Below are 19,200 nucleotides of genomic sequence, written 5' to 3' on the forward strand. Positions count from 1 at the left end.
TTTCAAGAGTATATCTACATTTAAATTTTACGAAATTGGTTTTAACATTCCCACTTGGCCAGAAAACAAAATAACACCACACTGAACAGCATGTGACTGACGGTGACGTTAACGGGGCTTAAGCTCCACGGGCCCTCACCTTCGCAGACCCCTTCCCAGAGGCCCAAGCAATGTGCTGGCATGGCCTTCTATTTTTATCAAATTTTGCAAAAATGAGATACTTTTATATTCTTCATCTTAAAGAGGCTGCCAAAACAGTTTACGTTTCAGGCTCTCCACGCTTGGACCTGAACCAAGTTGGTCCCCCAGGGTTCTGTTTTCTGTTTCCAACTTTGTTTTTATGTTGCTGACCTATGAACTCCCAGTGACCCACTGTACCAGATGTCTGACACCACAAGGACTCCTCCGACCCAGAGACCCTGTCATTGTCTTGGCCTCGTTCATACTGAGGAGGGCCCAGCCAAGACTGGCTCTCAGGGCATCTCTTTCTCCCAGCTCACAGTGCCCCATCACAGAAGAGGAATCTTCAGGAAATTCTGACCTACTCCAAAAGCACAGAGAACAGGTTGTTTTCTGGAAATTTCTTAGAAAAAAAATGAGAAAGAAACATGCTGCTTTAAAACCAAGTTAGCTTTGCTAACTTGGAGCATTACGCCACTCACACACATAAAACCAGGGAGCTGTGGAATTTCCATGGGTGGGCCAGCCCCAACTCAGGACGAGCACACCCGGAGCTAAAATTAGATGTGTCCCTGAGCCAGTTCAGCTGCTTCCCGGTGCTTCTTCTGGCAGCCATTTTCACTTGAAATGGGGTGTGAGGGTCCCTTGGGTACCAACCAGAGTGTGGGTCCCCTCCCTCCCCACCTGCCGGAGTTACAGCCTCTGCCTCTAATGAAGAGTTCCCAGCTCTGGAACACGGGTGGTTTCTGTGCAGGAAGCCCAGCAGATGGGGGTACTCAGTGGGGAGCTGGGACACTGCCCAAAGGTAAGGAATCCACGCTGCAACTTGACGAGCGAGCACTAAAGCTGAGGAGCCCAGAGAACACCTCACACAGAAGTCAGGAAACAGGGACTTAGAATTTTAGCACAGGACAAGTATTCCTTCCCAATTCCTTAAGAGGTAACACATTAGTGTGAGTTTGTAAAAGGGGGGGGGAGAAATGCAAGGAGCACAGTCTTTTCTACTTAACAGAGAAACTTCTGCTGAAGCAGAATGAAGCCCTTTGGCAAGGCTCTGGCTTCCCTGGTTTCTAAGGATCTGAATCCAAATAACACAAGAATGAGACTGAAGGCACACGCCCTCCAAAACCACACCTAGACTCCTTGCTTCTCCAGGCTGCACCCTTCTGCCACCCATCACCTGTCCCCAGGGGGGCAAACGTGAGGGGCCAGAGATGGCAGCCCCTTCTGGACCGTGTGGGCGAGAAACGGCCCCGGCAGCGCAGCCGACAGGAAGAGCTTTGACCAAAGGTATCTGGAGCTTTTTCCAGAACAAATATAAAAACCATGTGAAGCAGCTGGACTCCTGTTGGAAATGTCACGTTGAGCCTCACGATGTGGGTGTGATAAAAAAAAAAAAAGAAAAAAAAAAAATCGGAGGTTGCAAGAAAACATCCGGAGGGTCTGTAGAGGGAAGACCCAGGCAGCTTGTACTGCCAGCTTGTGGGTGTATGGGCTCCGGTCCTGGCAGTGTGGGTAGGGGAGGCCGGAGCTGGGGGACAGGCAGGCGTCAGCTTCGAGTGCCCACCAGGATGACACTGAAGGAAGCTGCTTTCTGTGTGTCTGGACCAGGTGTATGGACTATTGTTTCTGCAACAGCCATTGGTTCCTTGGAGACCGAAGGGCTTGAGGATGCCCACATAGGACAGAGAAGGGGCTGTCATACCACTTGCCGGGCATGTTGGGGCATTCGCTCGGTGCTTCTTGGGCTGGCCCTGGGCTTTATATCATCACCTCGCCCAGATTCCAACCTTTAGCGGCACACCACGACCCTGTTAACACTTCTTTAGGATCTTTTCTGAGAAATAAAAGATAGATTCTATTGACTAGTCATTTTTCCTATGTGCTCCATGCGCGTTTTCCCTTTTTAATTGGAAAACTATTGAACCTACAGGAAAAATGAAAGAATAATACAACGAACACCAGTATACCCTTCACTTACAGGGACAAATTATTAACATTTTACCACATTTGCTTTTCTCCTTCTCCTTTCCTCTCTCCCTCCCTCCCTCCAAACACACGCAGACACACAGAAACACACACACTTCTTTTTTGTTTTTTGCTGAACCATCTGAAAGTGAGTTATAACGTCATCCCTAAATACTCCATCCAGCCTGTATCTCCTAAGAACAAGGACAGTCTCCTACAAAACGCATGTGGGGTTTATTTGCATAACAGCACTTTTTAAAGCCACGATCCTCATTTAGGCTCTCCCACATCCCGACATCTGGTAAATACACCTTTCAGAGTTATTTTCTTTAAAAAGATGGAGAGAACAATCATAATGTCTTTATTTAATGGGCCAGCTCCCCTTTTGGTTTTTATCTAAAATGGATACTTTCAACTTCTCTTTTCTTCTTTTAAAACACTCCTAGGAGTGTATTGGGTTTTAAGGATGCCTGACCGTCCACATCTAGGCTAGAAAGCGGCCTGAGATTTGTCAAGAAGCTAAGGGGGGGCCGGGGGGGTGTGGAGAGGCTCTGGGTTATAGCACCCAGATGGATTTCCTTGACTTCCGCTGGCCTTGGGTCCTAGACACTTGTCAAAATGTCCATATAAGTTCATCTGCCCTCTATAGAGTGGCTTGTGGAACGTGGACGTTCAGTGCGCCGTTGCTCCGTGAGGAGGGGAATATGAAATTATGAAGGTGATTGTAAGGCCTGCAAAAGAGCCTCCAGTCTCAGATGATGGCAGAGAACTTGGTCATGGTGTCCATTCAGGAAGTTTTTTGGTTGGTTAATTTTTTTTTTCTCATACAAAAGAAATTTTATTTGAAGGCAGAAAAGCTGAACCAAGTCGATTATAGGAATGCCACCCTCCTCTCATGGACTTCCCATTTCTCTTTACACCTTCACAGAATCTTACGAAGCCCTGAGGCCCAGTGCAGTAGCCCTGAGATGGAAGACCACAGCCACGGGGGGCCAAGCAAGGGCAGCCAACTGTGCCAGCCTAGGGGGAACTTCTAGAAAAGAGACAGGCAGGAGCACACCTCTGTGTCAACCTCAAGAGCTTTCAAATGAGGGCCCAGCCTCACCTTGGCCTTGAGTGTGAAAGGGAGGAAATGCCTCATGGAAGGCAAATTTAATCCACACATGCTCCCTGAAGACCTACTAAGTGCCTGGCCCCAGGGGGGAGACCCGTCCTGAGGCACAGGAACCCAGGTCATGCTCCTCTTCACCGCCTTTGGCCATGGCCCACATGGCCCACACAACAGATCAAAACATTTCTCTTTGACCATCATAATCTCCCATAATCTCTAGTCTTACTTCCCACCTCTTCCTTACAAAATTTCCATTTATTCAGGAATATATCCATCCACTTAAGAAACAGTGTGTTTTGGACAACCAAAGAGTAGGAAAGATAGCCAGTATTTATTAACTATTGTGGGCCAAATATTCTATATGCATTATTTCCCTTATTCTTCATGACAATCCCGTAAAGACAGGTATAATATCCCATTTCTTAGATGAAGAAACTAAGTCACAAAGCGATAAACAAAAACATCATGCCCGAGGTCACCCTGTTAGTAAGTGGCAAATCTGTCCAATTCTAAATCCCAGGTTCTTTCAACCTCACCAGGCTGAGAGTCACTAAATCTGTTAAAGATGGAGAGCCCTGTTTCAAAGTCTCAAAACTCGATAAAACGCAACGTTTTCCAAACAGCAGTCCTCAATAACTTAACAAAGCTTTGCTTCATTGGACTAAGTTTCAAATAATTCAAAAACTCTTCTGAGCAGAACTGGCTCTTTCACTGGGGCTTTCAAAGCTACTCTGAGAACTTGTAATGCCCCAGGCCTGGCATCACGACCTCAACTACCGTTGTGGAGAGTGGCAGAAAATGAATCTGGATACTGTCAGTGCAGCCCCTCCCAGACCCAACCCAAGGACACACTTCCTGCCTCTTGGGAGTCTCTGTGAATGGCTGGTTTCTCCTGTGTGGCTGGCACCCAGCCCAGCCTTGGGCTTACAAACATGCTCACATCTCTCCGGTCCTGGAAAAAAAGACCCTGTTCCCTGACCCTCCCCGGTCTGGAGCTGCCATCCTGTCCCCGTGCTTCCCTTCACCTCTAAGCTTTTAAAAAGCTCCACGCTCTGTGTAGACGACCTCACCCACACCATTCCTCGATCTGCAGCAGTTGGCCTCCTGCCCCCAGTACCCTCCTGAAAGAGCTCTCTCCAACACTTCTTCTGTCAGCACACCTGGTGTGTCCTCCCCCAAGGGAGCACAGAAGCGTGGGATTAGTGATTCTGCGGACAGAAAAAGTCACCTGAAAGTAGCAGGCAGCATCTGTTCCAGGCCAGGTGCCGCAAGGCTCCCAGCCTCTCCTGAGGGTCCAAAACTGTCACCTTCCTGCTTCCTAGAGACCCTCTCTTCCCTCACCTCCGCAGTCCTCCTGCTCTGACCACTGTTTTTCCTTATCACACCAAACACATGGCTCTCCCACTCAGGATTTGGACCCAGGTGCCTTTACCATGTACCCTTGGCAGTGCCCATCGCTCCAAGGACTTCAGCTTTTGGCCCCATGCCAGTACCTCTCATGCTTCCATTAAGCGTTTCCCGGGATCTACACTTCTGCCCCACACCTGACTGTGGACATGAAGGCTCGGCTGGACATGCCCGGGATCCGACTCGCCTCCCCTTCAGGGCCCCATCTCTGCTACCTGCGCACCCAGCCTCCCGGCCCTCCTTGGCCCACAGCCACTACACCAGTGTGCCTACCTCTTTGCCCCTGCTTACACTGTCCCCTCAGCAGGGGACGCCTCTGCCTCCTAAACTGCCAGATCAACTCTCCAAGTCCTCACAAATGGCAGCTCCCCCACAGCCCTTCTTCCCAAGACAGGGGCCTATGGACAGTGGCTGAGACTGAGGCCCCAAGAGCCAGACCGTCTGCATGAACTCAGACCGGTTGGTCATTCTGTGCCGCAATTTCCCCACCTATGAAACGAAGACGATAACTCTCCCCATGTGGCTATCAGGATTAAATAAAGTAATGTATCTAAAGCTCTTGCCACAGGACTTGTCAAATGTGAGTGCTCAAGAGCTTAATTATCCCTGAAATAATCCAGACCTTAGTTCCATGGCTCTCTGCCCTTGTCCCCTGGTCACTTGCCTTTTTTTAATCTTGTATGACAGTCATTTGCATGGATGTCTCAGCCTCTTTGGGACAGGAACCTATCCATCATCTCTCCTTCCAACACTAGTCGAACAAGCAAGATGTACTCCATAAATGCTTTGTTGAATTGAATAACATTAAATAACATGTATTTAGATTGAGATCAAAAACTGTTTACTCTATTGGGGAAAGGCTACACTTCTGAGGGACCCATGGCTGCAAAAGTGGCCTCAACAGGAAATGGAAGGAATCCCATGGCTTTAGTAACTTCTTGTGGAATGAGCAGAGAAAACAAAGTAGAATTTTCTGGAATGAGGCACACACATGGAATCCAGCTATACAGGAAACTGCCCTGGCAGGCCATCTTTGCGATCTGAAGAACTCTACCCAAAATGCCCTTGACAGAACTCAGGATCAAAGCCCATCTTTCTACAGTAGAGGCACCGGCCTGAGTGAGTCACAGCAGTATTCCATCCCACGGCCGCTGTTTGGGAAAATGAGCTGGGGAGTCACAAGGGAAGGTCCGCTCCATCAGAATAGAAAGGGATTTAGCAGGGGAAAGACATCATCAGCTCTCTCTGCCCCAGTCCCCGAGGCAGTTAGCCTAACAAAGTTACACTCAGGGTGCTAACAAGAATGCCCATCTTTTCCCTAAACCAAAGCCCCTTCCCAATCTTTAGCGAAAGCTATGAGCTTAGGCTCTTTCTCTATGAGCCCCCATAGATGCACATCATCCATAAATGTCTACAAATGGAGCAGAACCCAATACAGGCTCCAGAAAGAAAGGGTTCAGGAGGCTCCAGAAAAAAAAGGTTCAGCTGAACCACCAACTGGGTGGTTCAGTTGGTTAAGCATCCAACTTTTGGTTTCGGCTCAGATCGTGATCTCATGGTTTGTGAGTTTGAGCCCCGCATCAGGCTCTGTGCTGGCAGCACGAGCACAAAGGCTGCTTGGGCTCCTCTCTCTCCCTCTCTCTCTGCCCCTCCCCTACTCATACTCTCTCTCAAATAAATAAATAAACTCTAAGAAGGAGGGGGGTGCTGAGGAAAATTGAGAGAGTTGCTTTAGCTTTCAGGAATGAGACTCCCAGGAATACCAGCACACTTTTTCTCAAGAAATCTCAGACTGGGAGAAAAGTGGAGAACAATGAGTATGTCCAGGCACCACGGTGAGGCCCTTGGCAATTTCCCAACTTGACTATTCCAACCCTGCTCACCCTTCAAGGCCCAGCCCAGGAACACCCCCTCCTCTAAGACCCTGTGGCATCTGAATGGGCACCATCCACCTGGCCTGGGACAGATGCTGCCTGCTACTTTTAGGTGACTTTTTCTGTCCAAAAAATCACGAATCCCACTCTTCCGCGTGTTCCTTGAGTGAAGGGAAGACCTCACACTTCACTTCCCCCTCCCCAAGGCAAAGCCGATACAATCCAGTTGCATCCAATAAGTGTGGAACAGTTCTGAGCAAAGTTGAGGGAGGATGGGTCATAGACAACTCACCCCCACACTCAGGCAGCTGACAGTCCAGCAGGACGAACAAGGTAGCCTGTGAGCTCTCTTCAGTGTGACATGTGCTGTGAGAACTATGAGAAGGGGGTCGTGTCCAGGTGTTGGAGCAGAAAAGAGATCAGGGAAAGCTTCCTAGAGAAGGCAACATTCAAGATGACTTAAATGTAGGACATCACGGTTGGGATGGTTTGGGTTGGTGGGCTGGCGGGTTGGTTGGTTGGTTGGTTGGATGGATGGATTGTTGGTTGGTTAAATGAATGTATGAATAAAAAATGAATGAGTGAATGAATGAATACCAAGTGACCCTGAGGATAAATCTGTGATTGTTTCAATTCTACTGAAAATTATCAGTTTAAAGTTTTATGACACTGTCCCAAGCAGATCAGCATAATTTTTGCTTCCTTTCTCCTTTCTCCTTTTGCCCAAGACTTATTGCCAGGTCCAGGGATATGGCTAGAAAAAAAGGAAGGGAGGAAGGGAGGGAGGCAGGCAGGCCCACTCCAGTCCTTAAGGACTTCATGGAAGTAAAGGTGAGTTATGAAGTCACCACGCTATAGTGAGGGTTATCCATGATACCCAGGAGCAGAAGAGAAGCGCACAGACTATGTCGATCAGGCCACCATTAGAGTGACATATGCAAGGCACCTAAGGTGAAAATTTTAAGGAGGCACTCACTCCCAGGTTCATGCAGATGAACCACCCTGAGAACGAGTGCTCCTTAAACCCTGCACCCTAGATGCCCCATTTGCGTCACTCTCATCCTGGTCCTGTTGCTGACCTCTAGATGGAACTCTTTGCAGTTCTGGTAGCCAGGGTCTAGTGAGCTAACTGGCAGACCAGCAAAAAAGCATTATGGAGGGAAGGGGGAAGAAAATTAAAAAGCACCCAAGAGAGAAGAATCTCCATATACTACCCCTGCTGGCAGCCATCTCCCAAAAATTATCCCTGAGCCTTAAGAGCCTCCTTCTATCCAGCAGTAGTGGCTTCCCTAGGCGATGCCCTGGACAGAAGACCCAGGTGCCCTGGAGCTGAAGGTGGCCAGCAGCGAGAATTACCCCACAGGGTAGGGATATCTGCCCCTGTCCTACAGGACTCCAAGTGGCCTGAAATGTGCACTGGGGCAGTTTCATCCTATTTAATCTCCTGCACGTGCGAGGAAACGAGAACTCGTATTCCCCCGCGGGTGGGGGGTTTGGGGGAGCACACATGTAGGGTAAATGTGGGTGAGAGGTGGGAGGGAGGCCAGCTGAGCACAGAGCAGCCGTACCCACCATAGAAGAGAGGTCCCTGGAGTCAGTTAGGAAGGTGAAGCCGGACCAGCACAGGAGCCGCAGGCCGGTACCTGTTCACACGGGGCCTCTGGGACACAGGAAAGCAAATGTGTATGTGTCAAGAGTCAGCTAATTTCGAATCCTTACAGACTGACTCCAAATAATGTGCAGAGATAAATTAAACTGGAAGTCCCACCCATTACTCATCCCATGCAGTGCAGATGGTGTCAGACCCGGGATGCTCGGGTATGGGGAAGAGCCCGTAAACCGCAAATACCACATCCTCAGCTAAGCCTCTGCCAAGCCCCAGATGGCATTGTCCACTCCCTCTCAGGGCGCAGCCAGGCATCTGTGTGCCTGCCGGCCTCTGCTCACGATCAGGAGCCTGGGAGGGGATGGGGATCCGGGAGGGACCGGGATTCGCTCCTAGCTCCTCAGGGTGCACTGTCCTTAAGACGGGCCTGCTGAGGGCCTGCTGAATGAAATCACCAGCAAGGGTCTCTGGAGTCCTGATGACTGATGACGATCTGCCGCCACCTACTGTCCATTCTACAAAACCCGAAAAATCTGCTGGGGCCCCCTAATGGCACTCACTGAACCCCTGGAATCGACTACTGGCTTCCACACAGAGGCAGGGACACTGATACTCGGGGCTAAAGCGGAGTCCAGGCTGCACAACAAGGCAGTTTAATTACATTCCTCACCCGATGTCACTGCTTCACCGTGAAGTCTTTGCGTTAACCGTGGCCTCTCCAAGCCCAAGGCCCTCTTCCCTGTCCGCAGCACTCCCTAACCGCTCCAATCTTCCACTCCTCTGAGGGCCACAATCGAGCACCCAAGTACGGACAGCTTCACGAAAGGCCCTGGGCTTCAGAGACAAGGAGCCATCTCACCCTTCTGTAGCCCTAGTGGTGGCCTGGGCACCAAAAGGGCTCAAGAGGCACCTCCCGTCTGATTGACACAGCAGGACATTAGCAGCCACGAAGCCAGTGACAGTTCATCTGGCATTCTTGCAGCAGGGGCTGCGGTTTCATGATGGGAGGGGCTGTCTGTGGGCCTGAATTAAGCTTCATTCCAGTGTCCCCTCTAGAGTCTGTCTCCCAGCCTATAAACGAGCCTGCCTGACCTGCCTCACCAGGGCACCCTATGCACCAGAGGTGATGGCCACGAACAGGCTTTGCAGCTTGTCTGTCATAACCTGGGTTTGGGGCACCTGGGCGGCTCAGTTGGTTAAGCATCCGACTTCTGCTTAGGTCATGATCTCACAGTTTATGGGTTAGAGCCCCATGTCGGGCTCTGTGCTGCCAGCTCAGAGCCTGGAGCCTGCTTTGGATTCTGTGTGTCTCTCTCTGTCTCTGTCCTTCCCCTGCTTGTGCACTCTCTCTCTCTCACACACACATATAAATAAAAACATTAAAAACAAACAAACAAACAAATAAATATTTTTTAAAATAACACCAAGTTCTGGGCGAGTGTACAAGGAGCCACAAGAATGACACAGACAACACTGGTGTCCCGCCCAGGTGCCCTTGCCTCAGCGTGCCCATCCCGGCTGCTGTCCATGTTGGCTAACAACTCACAGCTGCATCCTTCTCCACAGAATCACCCTTTGCCAGACTCACCCAGGAGGTGGCACACTGCCCATCGCAACCCCCCACCCCCACCCCCTCCCAGGACGGGCGACCCTTAGCCAGTGACTGACTTGGGAAAAAAGCCCTCTCCTAGCTTAAAGGTGGGGCCAGCTCTGGGTCAATTCACACTCTCATCTCCCTGGGAGATCAGACTAAGGCCCCACATCCTGGCTGAGACCTTCCCACCCTGTCCGCCCCCCCCCACTGACTTTCTCCTGAGAGCACCCCAGTAATTACATGCAGTCACCCCTCCATCTCAGGCTTCTAGGGCACTGGTTCTTCAGCTTCACCTGAAGCACATCACCTGAAGGGCTTGTTAAAACACACTGCTGGGGGGCGCCTGGGTGGCTCAGTTGGTCAAGCGTCCAACTTCGGCTCAGGTCATGATCTTGCAGTGGTTTGTGAGTTCAAGCCCCACGTGGGGCTCTGTGCTGACAGCTCAGAGCCTGGAGCCTGCTTGGGATTCTGTGTCTCCCTCTCTCTGCCTCTTCTTCCATGCTCATGCTCTGCCTCTCTCTGTCTCTCGATAATAAATAAATGTTAAAAAAAATTTTTTAACAATAATGCAAAAAAAAAAACACACTGCTGGGCTTTACCCCCAAAGTTCCAGGGCCCCATTGCTCAAACTGCATGAGGGGATGCACATTTGCTCAGGGGCTCTGGTGCCTAAAGACTGCTGCTGTGGCCCCTGCCATGGGTTGAACTCCCAAGGGAGGCCAACAACTTTCAATTTCATGCCCATGTCTACATACCGTGTTTCCAAAGGAGATTGGGCAAACAGTGAGTGGCTGGAGCTTGTGTGGCCCATGCACACCCGGAAAATAAAAGCTGAAGCCAGTTCCTATTGCCAGATGCCCAGAGTGACAGGTTTTGAGCAGATGTGCAGAAAAACAACCACAGCACAGTCCATGTGGCCATCAGAAGGCCCAGAAATTCACTCTGAAGGATTCTTACACAAATGACAGGCCAGCACGTCCTCAGAGAGGTCTGTAAGCACCGCAAGGGCTGGTCACCCCCAACCAGACCATCAACTTTCACAAAGTGCCACTTGGGGAGCCACCAGGCTTAGAACACCCAGCTCTGGGGACTTCTAAATAACGAATTCCTCTCCCGTGCTCTTGGTCCTTCACCTAAGGTTTCCTGAGGACCTACTTTGGCCAAGGCATGTGGGTGATAGCAACATATGTAAAGGTACAGAGGAATGTCCTGCCCGCCACATAGTGCAATGGCGGGAAGCAGAATGAGGCAAGGGTTACAGGACTACCCAGGTCGCGGCCAGAGTCCCAGCAGATCCAACTGATGAGCACAGAAACCTAACAAGGGCAGCCCTGACAAAGCAGTGACAAATGACAGATTGTCTCAACCCATAGTGGGAGCCCAGAAGACATATTTTCTGAGTATCTTCTTAGATCGAAGGACACGGGAAAGGAACAAAAATCAAAGCAGAAAGTGGTCCCTTCAGCCACTGAGTTAGATCCAAGGGGTTAGAAGGGCCTGATTGCATAGATATTCATGTCCCCTAACATCTCAGCAGGTCATATCATCCGCCACCCCCCCCCCCCACATTCTCTCCCAGGACACATGCTCCCTGCTCCTGCCCCTGCCTCTGCCCCTAGGTGTGACTTCCATGGCCATCCCTGGGCCCGACGTTGCAAGGCCCACAGAAGGCTCCAAGTAGCCACCTTTCCTCAGCTTCATTAGGGCAGGGTGATGGGGCAGCGCTGCACACACAAGCCGGCCCTGCTGTCATCTCACTGTCTTTGCCATGCTTTAAAATAACTGCATACGCAGGGTGCCCGGGTGGCTCAGTCGGTTAAGTGTCCAACTCTTGATTTCGGCTCAGGTCATGATCTCACAGTTCGTGGGATGGAGCCCCATGTTGAGCAGTGTGGAACCTGCTTGGGATTCTCTCTTTCCCCTCTCTCTCTGCCCCTCCCCAGCTCATGCACTCTCTCTATCAAAATAAATAAATAAACCTTAAAAAAAATAAAATGAAATAATTACATACCCACACATCTCTCTCATCTTGAAGAGCTCACAGGTCTGATACACACTATGACTCCGATCCACATTTACTGAATCGAATGAAATGAATGGGGAAGGGGGTATAGGTGGGCAGGACTGATAGAGGGGGGTTGGGAAGGACAGGGAGCTTACTATGGCTTTTAAGTCAAAGGTGCTGCATAGGGTTATGTAGTATGTGCACTGTACAAACATGCCTAGCTGAGGGGACAAGAGGCAGCTGAAATCCAACCCATATTCCATCCACCAAACTGAGCCCTGGGACCTGCTTCCACCCAGAACCTTGAGAGGTTCCTTAAATTCTCTGGCCTCCGTTTCCTCATCTGTAACATAGGGATAATAACTGCTGGGTGGGAGGATGCCCACTCTGAACCTGCAGTGTCTTCTGGGAGTTTGCAGGGAGCTCTACTAGTCTACCCTCCTGCAGACCTTTACTCTCCTCCCTCTATGCACTCCAGCCTAAGGAAGGAAGTGTGACATAGCTGACCAGTTAATTTGGGAAAGAAAGAAAAGGGGGACATTAAGCTCAGCTGTAGCCTTTCTCCTCTTGAGAGTGAGTTGCTCTCCCGGGGGCAGCCGCTCCCACCACGTGGCCACAAGAGCTGACCTGCCCATGGCCTGAGATGAGGTGGGGAAGTCCATCTAGCTCTGGGCCCACGAGGCCTCGGGGTCTGTTGTGTCTTCTATCTTCCCCTTATCAATCACAGAAATGATATGTATGTTACTCCAATCTAACTGATACCCTTTGTTTTGTTTGTCAATTTGTTCAGAGCTCAGGAGAAGAATACTATTTAATAAGCACACAAAAGAAAAAAACCAACAATAAATAATATTCACCTCAACCGATTAGTATAAAGAGCAAATGGGATAATACATATAAGCACTTAGCACAGTGTCCAACAAATAGAGAGTAAGTGGTAGGTAAAAAACAAAGCCCCCCAAAATGTTTGTTGATTGAACAATATAAGGGTCAACACTATTAAACATGTGTGAAACACCCCTGATTATATTTCTGGTATTGGGGATGGGGGATGTGAATGCATTTTTACCTGCTTACTGTAAGACAAAATTCACAGCATCTTTCAAGGGTTTACTAACTGGGGTAAGGCCACAGTGGTTATAAGGGGCAGAACTGCCAGTCCATGGAATCTGAGTCCAGCCCATTGGATTCCAGAGCCCATGTGCCATACCTCCTAAGAGTACTGTCAACAGTAGGTGTTCAATAAAAACCTGATGACTGAAGCAGAGGGCCCAGAATAACTCTGAAAGTAAGAGCCACAGGCCAGCAAAATGCACAGGCTGAAAAGAAACCTGGACGTCATCTACCCAGTGGCCACATTTTACTGTCAGAGACAGTTAAGTCCAGAAACAAATGACTGGCGCAGGTCAGCCAGGGCAGAGCGAGGACTAGAACCCAGGCCACCTGCTATCCAGCCACTCCTCTTTCCCCTCAACCCACCATCTCCCCCCACCGATCACCGCAGCCTGAGAATGCTCCCATCCATTAGGTTGGAGGCGCTGTTCCCTTTCAGGTGCGCTCAGGTTGTGGCATGGGAGGGCAAAACAAGGCCCGCTGAGTCAAACCACAGCAAGCAGATTTTAACTCAGTGTGAAGAAGAATTGTCTCGCAGTCAGAATCACGCAAAAGTGCTGTGGGAACTGGGGAGCTCCCCATGGCAGGAGGGATTCAAGTGGAAGCCAGTCACCACCCTAAAGGCTGTGGAAAGGATTTCTCTTCAGGGAGAGAGGTGACGCCATTTGTTCACGTATTCCCCAGACTCTGGAGCTCGCCGCCCGGGTTCTAACCCGTTCTGCCTCTTACCAGGTATATAAGCATGCACAAGTACAGCCACTTCTCTGGATGAGCTTCCTCGCCTGTAAAATGGGAATTATAATAGTATATCCCTCCTAGAACCATATGAGGATTAAAAGAGTGAATTTACTCAAAACACTTAGAACAGTGTCTTACACAAAACAGGTCAATATCAAAAGTTGATTGATCTTGTTACTGCTGCTGGTGGTGGTAGAAATAGTATTAAGCAAATGCTCATCGAATGCCCTCTGTGTACCAAGCACTATTCTAGGAGCAGGGAATATAAAGTCTCTGTTCTCATGAAATTTATTTTCTATTGTGAGGGAGACACATAATGGGTAAGTAAATAAAATAACTTCAGGTAATGATAGGTGTTGAGAGGCCAAAAAAACGGGCTGGAAATGCGGGGGTAGAGGTGCAGTTGGTCAGAGAAAACCAGTCTGAGTCCAGAACATCTGACTGACAAGAAAGAGCCAGTCACGAAATGATTCGGAAGTCGGGCCTTTATAGCAAGAGGACAAGTCAGTTCTACCCATGTTGGGTAACGGGAAAAAGACCTGTAGAAAGAATAAAGATCTAGAAGTAGCTACAAGAGGGCGCCTGGGTGGCTCGGTGGATTGGGTGGCCACTCTGGATTTCAGCTCAGGTCATGGTCTCGGGGTTTGTGGGTCTGAGCCCCACGTCAGGCTCTGCAGTGTGTCAGCACAGAGCCTGCTTGGAGTCCTCTCTCTCTCTCTCTCTCTGCCCCACTTGTGCTCTCTCCCTCTCTCTCTGTTTCTCAAAATAAATAAATAAACTTTTAAAAAAACTTTCAAGTAAAAAAATATTAGTAGCTACATCAATGCTGAAACAAAGGAAGAGAAGGGGGGACTGGCCCCACCAAGATACTAAGCTATAACTACGAAGTCATAGTAATAAAAGCTGTGGTCATGTGGTTTTAGATTTTTAAAAAAGGACAGAAGACTAATAACCCCAATAGAGAGCTCAAAGACAGACCCGCATCGAAATGGGAACTTTGTAAAGAATAAAGGTGGCTTCATGAATCAGTGGGGTGAGGAACAGATTGTAGATGGTGCTGGAAAACTGTCTTACTCTGTGGGGAAAAATAGAAGCGGATCTTTTCATCCTACCAAATGCAACAGGCAAATGTAAATGCAACAATTATCCCAACTAAAATAAAAATTATCTGAGAGGATTAAAAATTCCCAATATTCACTGCTGAGAAGAGATAAGCTTTAAATCTATACCAGGCCATAAAGAAATCCCAACAAATATCCAAAGACTGAACTCATACAGAGTGTATGTGACTGAAGTGAAAACAAGCCAGAAATCAAAAACAGAAACCAGAAAAATACCCCAGATGTTTGCTTCGGTCAATATGTGTCTAAATAACCTATGGGTCAAAAGAAGAAATCACAACGGGAATTAGAAAATATTTAAACTAAGTCATATGAATAGACAACATATGAACTCACGGAATACAACAAAGCATTGCTTAGAGGGAAATCTGTCGCCGTAAAAGGTATCACAAAAGAAGGCTGAGGGGAGCAGAGGGTGGAGGAATGGGTGAACTGGGTTTTTGTGTGGGTTTTTTTTTTTTTTTTAGCTTAAATAAATTATAATCTTTTAAAAAAGAGGGAAGGATCCCGGCAAACCCCATAGGGTTTTGGTCGGAACCCTTAAGTAAAAGGCTATAGAATGGATGAAAGGAAAAAGATAGAAAAAGATATTCTATCGCTATACTATAATCAAAGGAAGGCTGTGGTAGCTCTCCCAAAATAGACATTAAGGCAATAAGCATTACCAGAGATAGAGATTTCATAATGATAGAAAAGTCTATCCGACAGGAAGACACAAAACTTCTACATGTACACGCATCGAATAACATAGCCACAAAACGTGTTAAGCAGAGTAGGCCCAGCTTACTAGGGTCATAAAGGGAGTTTATGGACTATAATCTATTTATTTTGCCTGTTCCACCAGCACCCAAGTGCCTAACTCTTCAAGAGAACAGAAAAAAGGGGCACCCCTTCAAGCATATCCTAGATAATGGAATCTCATGGTGTTGTTGCAAGGAAGGAAATTTGCTAGCCAATCTCCTTCACGAATTTATACATAAAACCCTACATACAAATATTAATAAATTTAATCAAATAATATATAAAAAGATAATACATCCAAGCAAGATTTATTCCAGGAATGTAAGGTTGGTTGACATTCAAAGATGAATCAATATAGGAATCATCAAGGTCTATTGTGAAAGAATAAAAGAAGAGTAATACAAAAAAAAAAGTTTGCCCCCAAGAGCCTTGTGGGAGCCGATACATCACCATGTCTGGGCCTCCCACAAGAAACATCTCTTACGCCACATCAACCTGGCCATGTTGCTGCAGGTAAGTCTGGGAATCAGGTGCCAAAGTCTCGAGACTGTGAGAAGAAAAAAGGACCAAGGAACCCTCCCTCCTCTGAAGCTTCCCGTATGTACGCACTCTGGGCTGTTCTCTCCCTCGTGGGGGGACCATACCCACTTTGTGGACTTCACAGGCTTGCTCTGAGAGCCCAAAGAGCCACGGGGGACTGGGCAGATCTCTGGGAAAGCCATCACCTCAGCACAGCCCGCTCACCTGAGGGGCAGGGGCTGGGTCCCCTGCCGTGTGAATGCTCTCTCCAGCCTCTCCTGGGTCGTCCTGGCACTCCCACCTGGCAAGGAGAACTTCGAGGGCATCCTGTTGCCCTCCGGGCCACTGTCCACAGCTGGGCTGTCCTCTGCAAGATCTCGCCACCTGCCGCTCCCCCTCTGCAGGAGCCCTTTGCTGGGCAAGTGAGGGGGGCTGCTGGGTGTGGTTTTCTGTTTTTCTGAGGTCAGCTCACTGAGTGGGCCCAGGGGACTTCTGGAAGTGGAGCCAGTGCTGGACGCCAGGCCCTCCTGGGCTGCAGGATGGGCCGGGGCACCGGAGGAGAGCTCAGGCACTTTCTGGCCCTCTTCCTCGGAGGCCTGGGGGGCGCCGCTGCTCAAGGACAGGGACCGCCTCAGGGAGCGCTTGCGAAGGGAATCCTGAAAGGGGCAAGGACAAGCAAGGGCAGTGAGGATCCCATCCCCTTCAAGGGAGGTGGGAAAACACTCCATCCCACACGACAAGCATTTGCCCATGGCGTTTCCTCCCCCTGGAACATCTTTCCCCATTCCCAACTCCTCTTAAAATCCCACCTATCCTTTGAGGAGGTACTCACAGGCTGCCACATCCGTAATGCTGTCACCGTGCTCCACGTGCATAAGCCCCAAGAGTGTGCCTCGGCCCTTCTCCCACAGTCTTACAGAGAACAGCGTCCAGGAGCAGGTGCAGCTGTAGCTCCAGGGTCGGATCTGTTTCCCAATTCCTGCATCACCACCTACCTACCAGCCATGCTCCCTGTGGCAAGTTATTAATTTCTCTGTCCCCCACTGCCCTCACCTGTACTATAACCTGTCCACAACCCACAATCTGGAATTTCTCTCTTTTTTCTTAATATTTGTTTATTTTTGAGAAAGAGACAAACAGAGCATGAGTGGAGGAGGGGCAGAGAGAGAGAGGAGACACATAATCCAAAACAAGCTCCAGCCTCTGAGCTATCAGCACAGAGCCTGACACGGGGCTCGAACCCACGAAGATCATGCGAGATCATGACCTGAGCCCAAGTCAGACACTTAACTGACTGAGCCAACCAGGCGCCCCTAATTTCTCTTTCTTTTAATGTTTATTTTGAGGGGCAGAGAGAGAAGGAGAGAGTCCCAAGCAGGCTTCAAGCTGTCAGTGCAGAGCCCGATGCAGGGTCTCGGTCCCAAGCCAAAATCAAGAGTCAGAGGCTTACCCAACTGACCCCACACTATCTGTAATTTCTAAAACCTCTCAAAACAAGTTTCTTCTGGAATCCTGTGGCAAATTCTTCTGAACTGTTACGAGGTTGTTTATAGTCTTTTTCTAGTGTGAATATTCATATCTTTAGTTGTAGAAATGTCAGTATTTTTGCTTAGGGGGTGCTACCCCAAACCCTACTGCAAAGCATTAGGTGATATATGGTTTGTGCATGGTGTTTCTTTCCTGAAAATAATGAAATTCTGAATTCCAAAACACATCTGGCCCAAAGGTCAAATGAGGGATTGGGGACCTATAGCATCTATTTTCCACAAGATCACAGTATGAAGGGAGACACCCATAGAAGGCACTGGCACAGAGCCAGACCCATGAGGGCAATCAACAAACATCGGCCACTGCTCTCTAGCTTTTCCCCAGTCCCCAGTCACACAGGGCCTTAGCCTCTCCTGCTGATAGACCAGGAACAGCAGAGGCCAATCTTCATTCATCTCTGGTGTCCAGAGTTCCCAGCTCAGTGACCTATACCTAGTAAGCGCTCAAGGCTTGCTTAGTTTCTGAAATGAAGGAATTCGAAAGGAGTCAACAGAAATCTCCTATTTTACTGTCAATGATCCACTGATGAAACGGGAACACAATTTACCAATCTAGGATAGGGGAGCGGAGGTAGAGGGGACAAAAACAGACCTGCGAGGCTTTTCCTGAGTTTAAAATTTGGGACCTCTCAGAATTTCCAGAAATAATCCTGAACCCAGTGGTAAAGCCCGAGCTGGAATAAAAATAGCTAATTCTGTAGTATTGTTGCCTAGTGGAAATTACTAGGCACTACCACCCTCTGAAAGCCACCAGGGCATCCCTGCCACACAGTGCAGAAAATATTAGTCACCATTCCCTAGGAGACCCAAGCTCTGGCCAAAGGCAGGGAACCCAGCCTCTTACTCATCCTTCGTAAGTACAGAGCTGACCTAGTAAGTAAAAAAAAAAAAAAAAAAAAATGATGAAATACCTAGCAAATCTTGCTCTTCTCTCTCGAGCAACCAATTAAGTATGGCCAAGGTACTCACAGGTCCACAAAACGCTTTCTAGAAAGCCTGGGGAAATTCTACAACAACCTGTCCCATCTTTCAATGACCGTCATAGGATTCAGGTACCCCAAGGGAAAAACACACCTCCCGAGGCAATCATCCCCCCCTTCAGAAGTTTGGGTCAATCTCCTAGTGGTAAAGCAGATCTATGCAATCTGCCTCGCATCTCAGTTGTGAAGGGGGTCTCGACTGCACGGATGTGATGGGATGTCGCTGTAGGACAGGACCCCAGCATTCATCTGGTCCACCAGTTCTCAAAGTGTGATCTGCCAGCCTTAAAGGTCCCCAGATCCTTCTGGGGAGCTCAAACCTCTTTTCATAATAATATGACATGAGTTGCCTTTTTCACTGTGTTGACATTCGCCGTAATAATACAAATGCCCTGGTGGGAAAAACTGCTGGCCAGTAACACGAATCCAGGGGGTGGCACCGAACTTTACTAGCACTGGAGGTATTTGCCACCACTTGCAATAACAGTACATAAGTAAAATGCTAATTTTGCTTAAGAACGTCCATGATGAGGGGCGCCAGGGTGGCTCAGTCAATGGTTAAGCATCCAACCTTGGCTCGGGTCATGATCTCACGGCTTGTGAGTTCGAGCCCCGCATCAGGCTCTGTGCTGACAGCTTGGAGCCTGGAGCCTGCTTTGGAGTCTGTGTCCCTCTCTCGCTCTGCTCCTCCCCCAC

General features: G+C 48.9%; 1 protein-coding gene across 3 annotated transcripts in view; it reads right to left on the reverse strand.

Moving 5' to 3' along the window:
* MINDY4 (MINDY lysine 48 deubiquitinase 4) overlaps nt 1-19,200 on the reverse strand; it is a 109,733-nt gene that overhangs the window by 72,246 nt on the left and 18,287 nt on the right. For all 3 annotated transcript variants that reach the window (XM_040472327.1, XM_040472328.1, XM_040472329.1), the window contains exon 5: nt 16,203-16,633. In XM_040472327.1, the coding sequence (XP_040328261.1) occupies nt 16,203-16,633 (431 nt within the window). The remainder of the gene's footprint in view (nt 1-16,202; nt 16,634-19,200) is intronic.

The sequence above is a fragment of the Herpailurus yagouaroundi genome, unplaced genomic scaffold, assembly GCF_014898765.1.
Source record: "Herpailurus yagouaroundi ecotype Mexico unplaced genomic scaffold, PumYag 100, whole genome shotgun sequence".
In the NCBI taxonomy this organism is placed as follows: domain Eukaryota; kingdom Metazoa; phylum Chordata; class Mammalia; order Carnivora; family Felidae; genus Herpailurus; species Herpailurus yagouaroundi.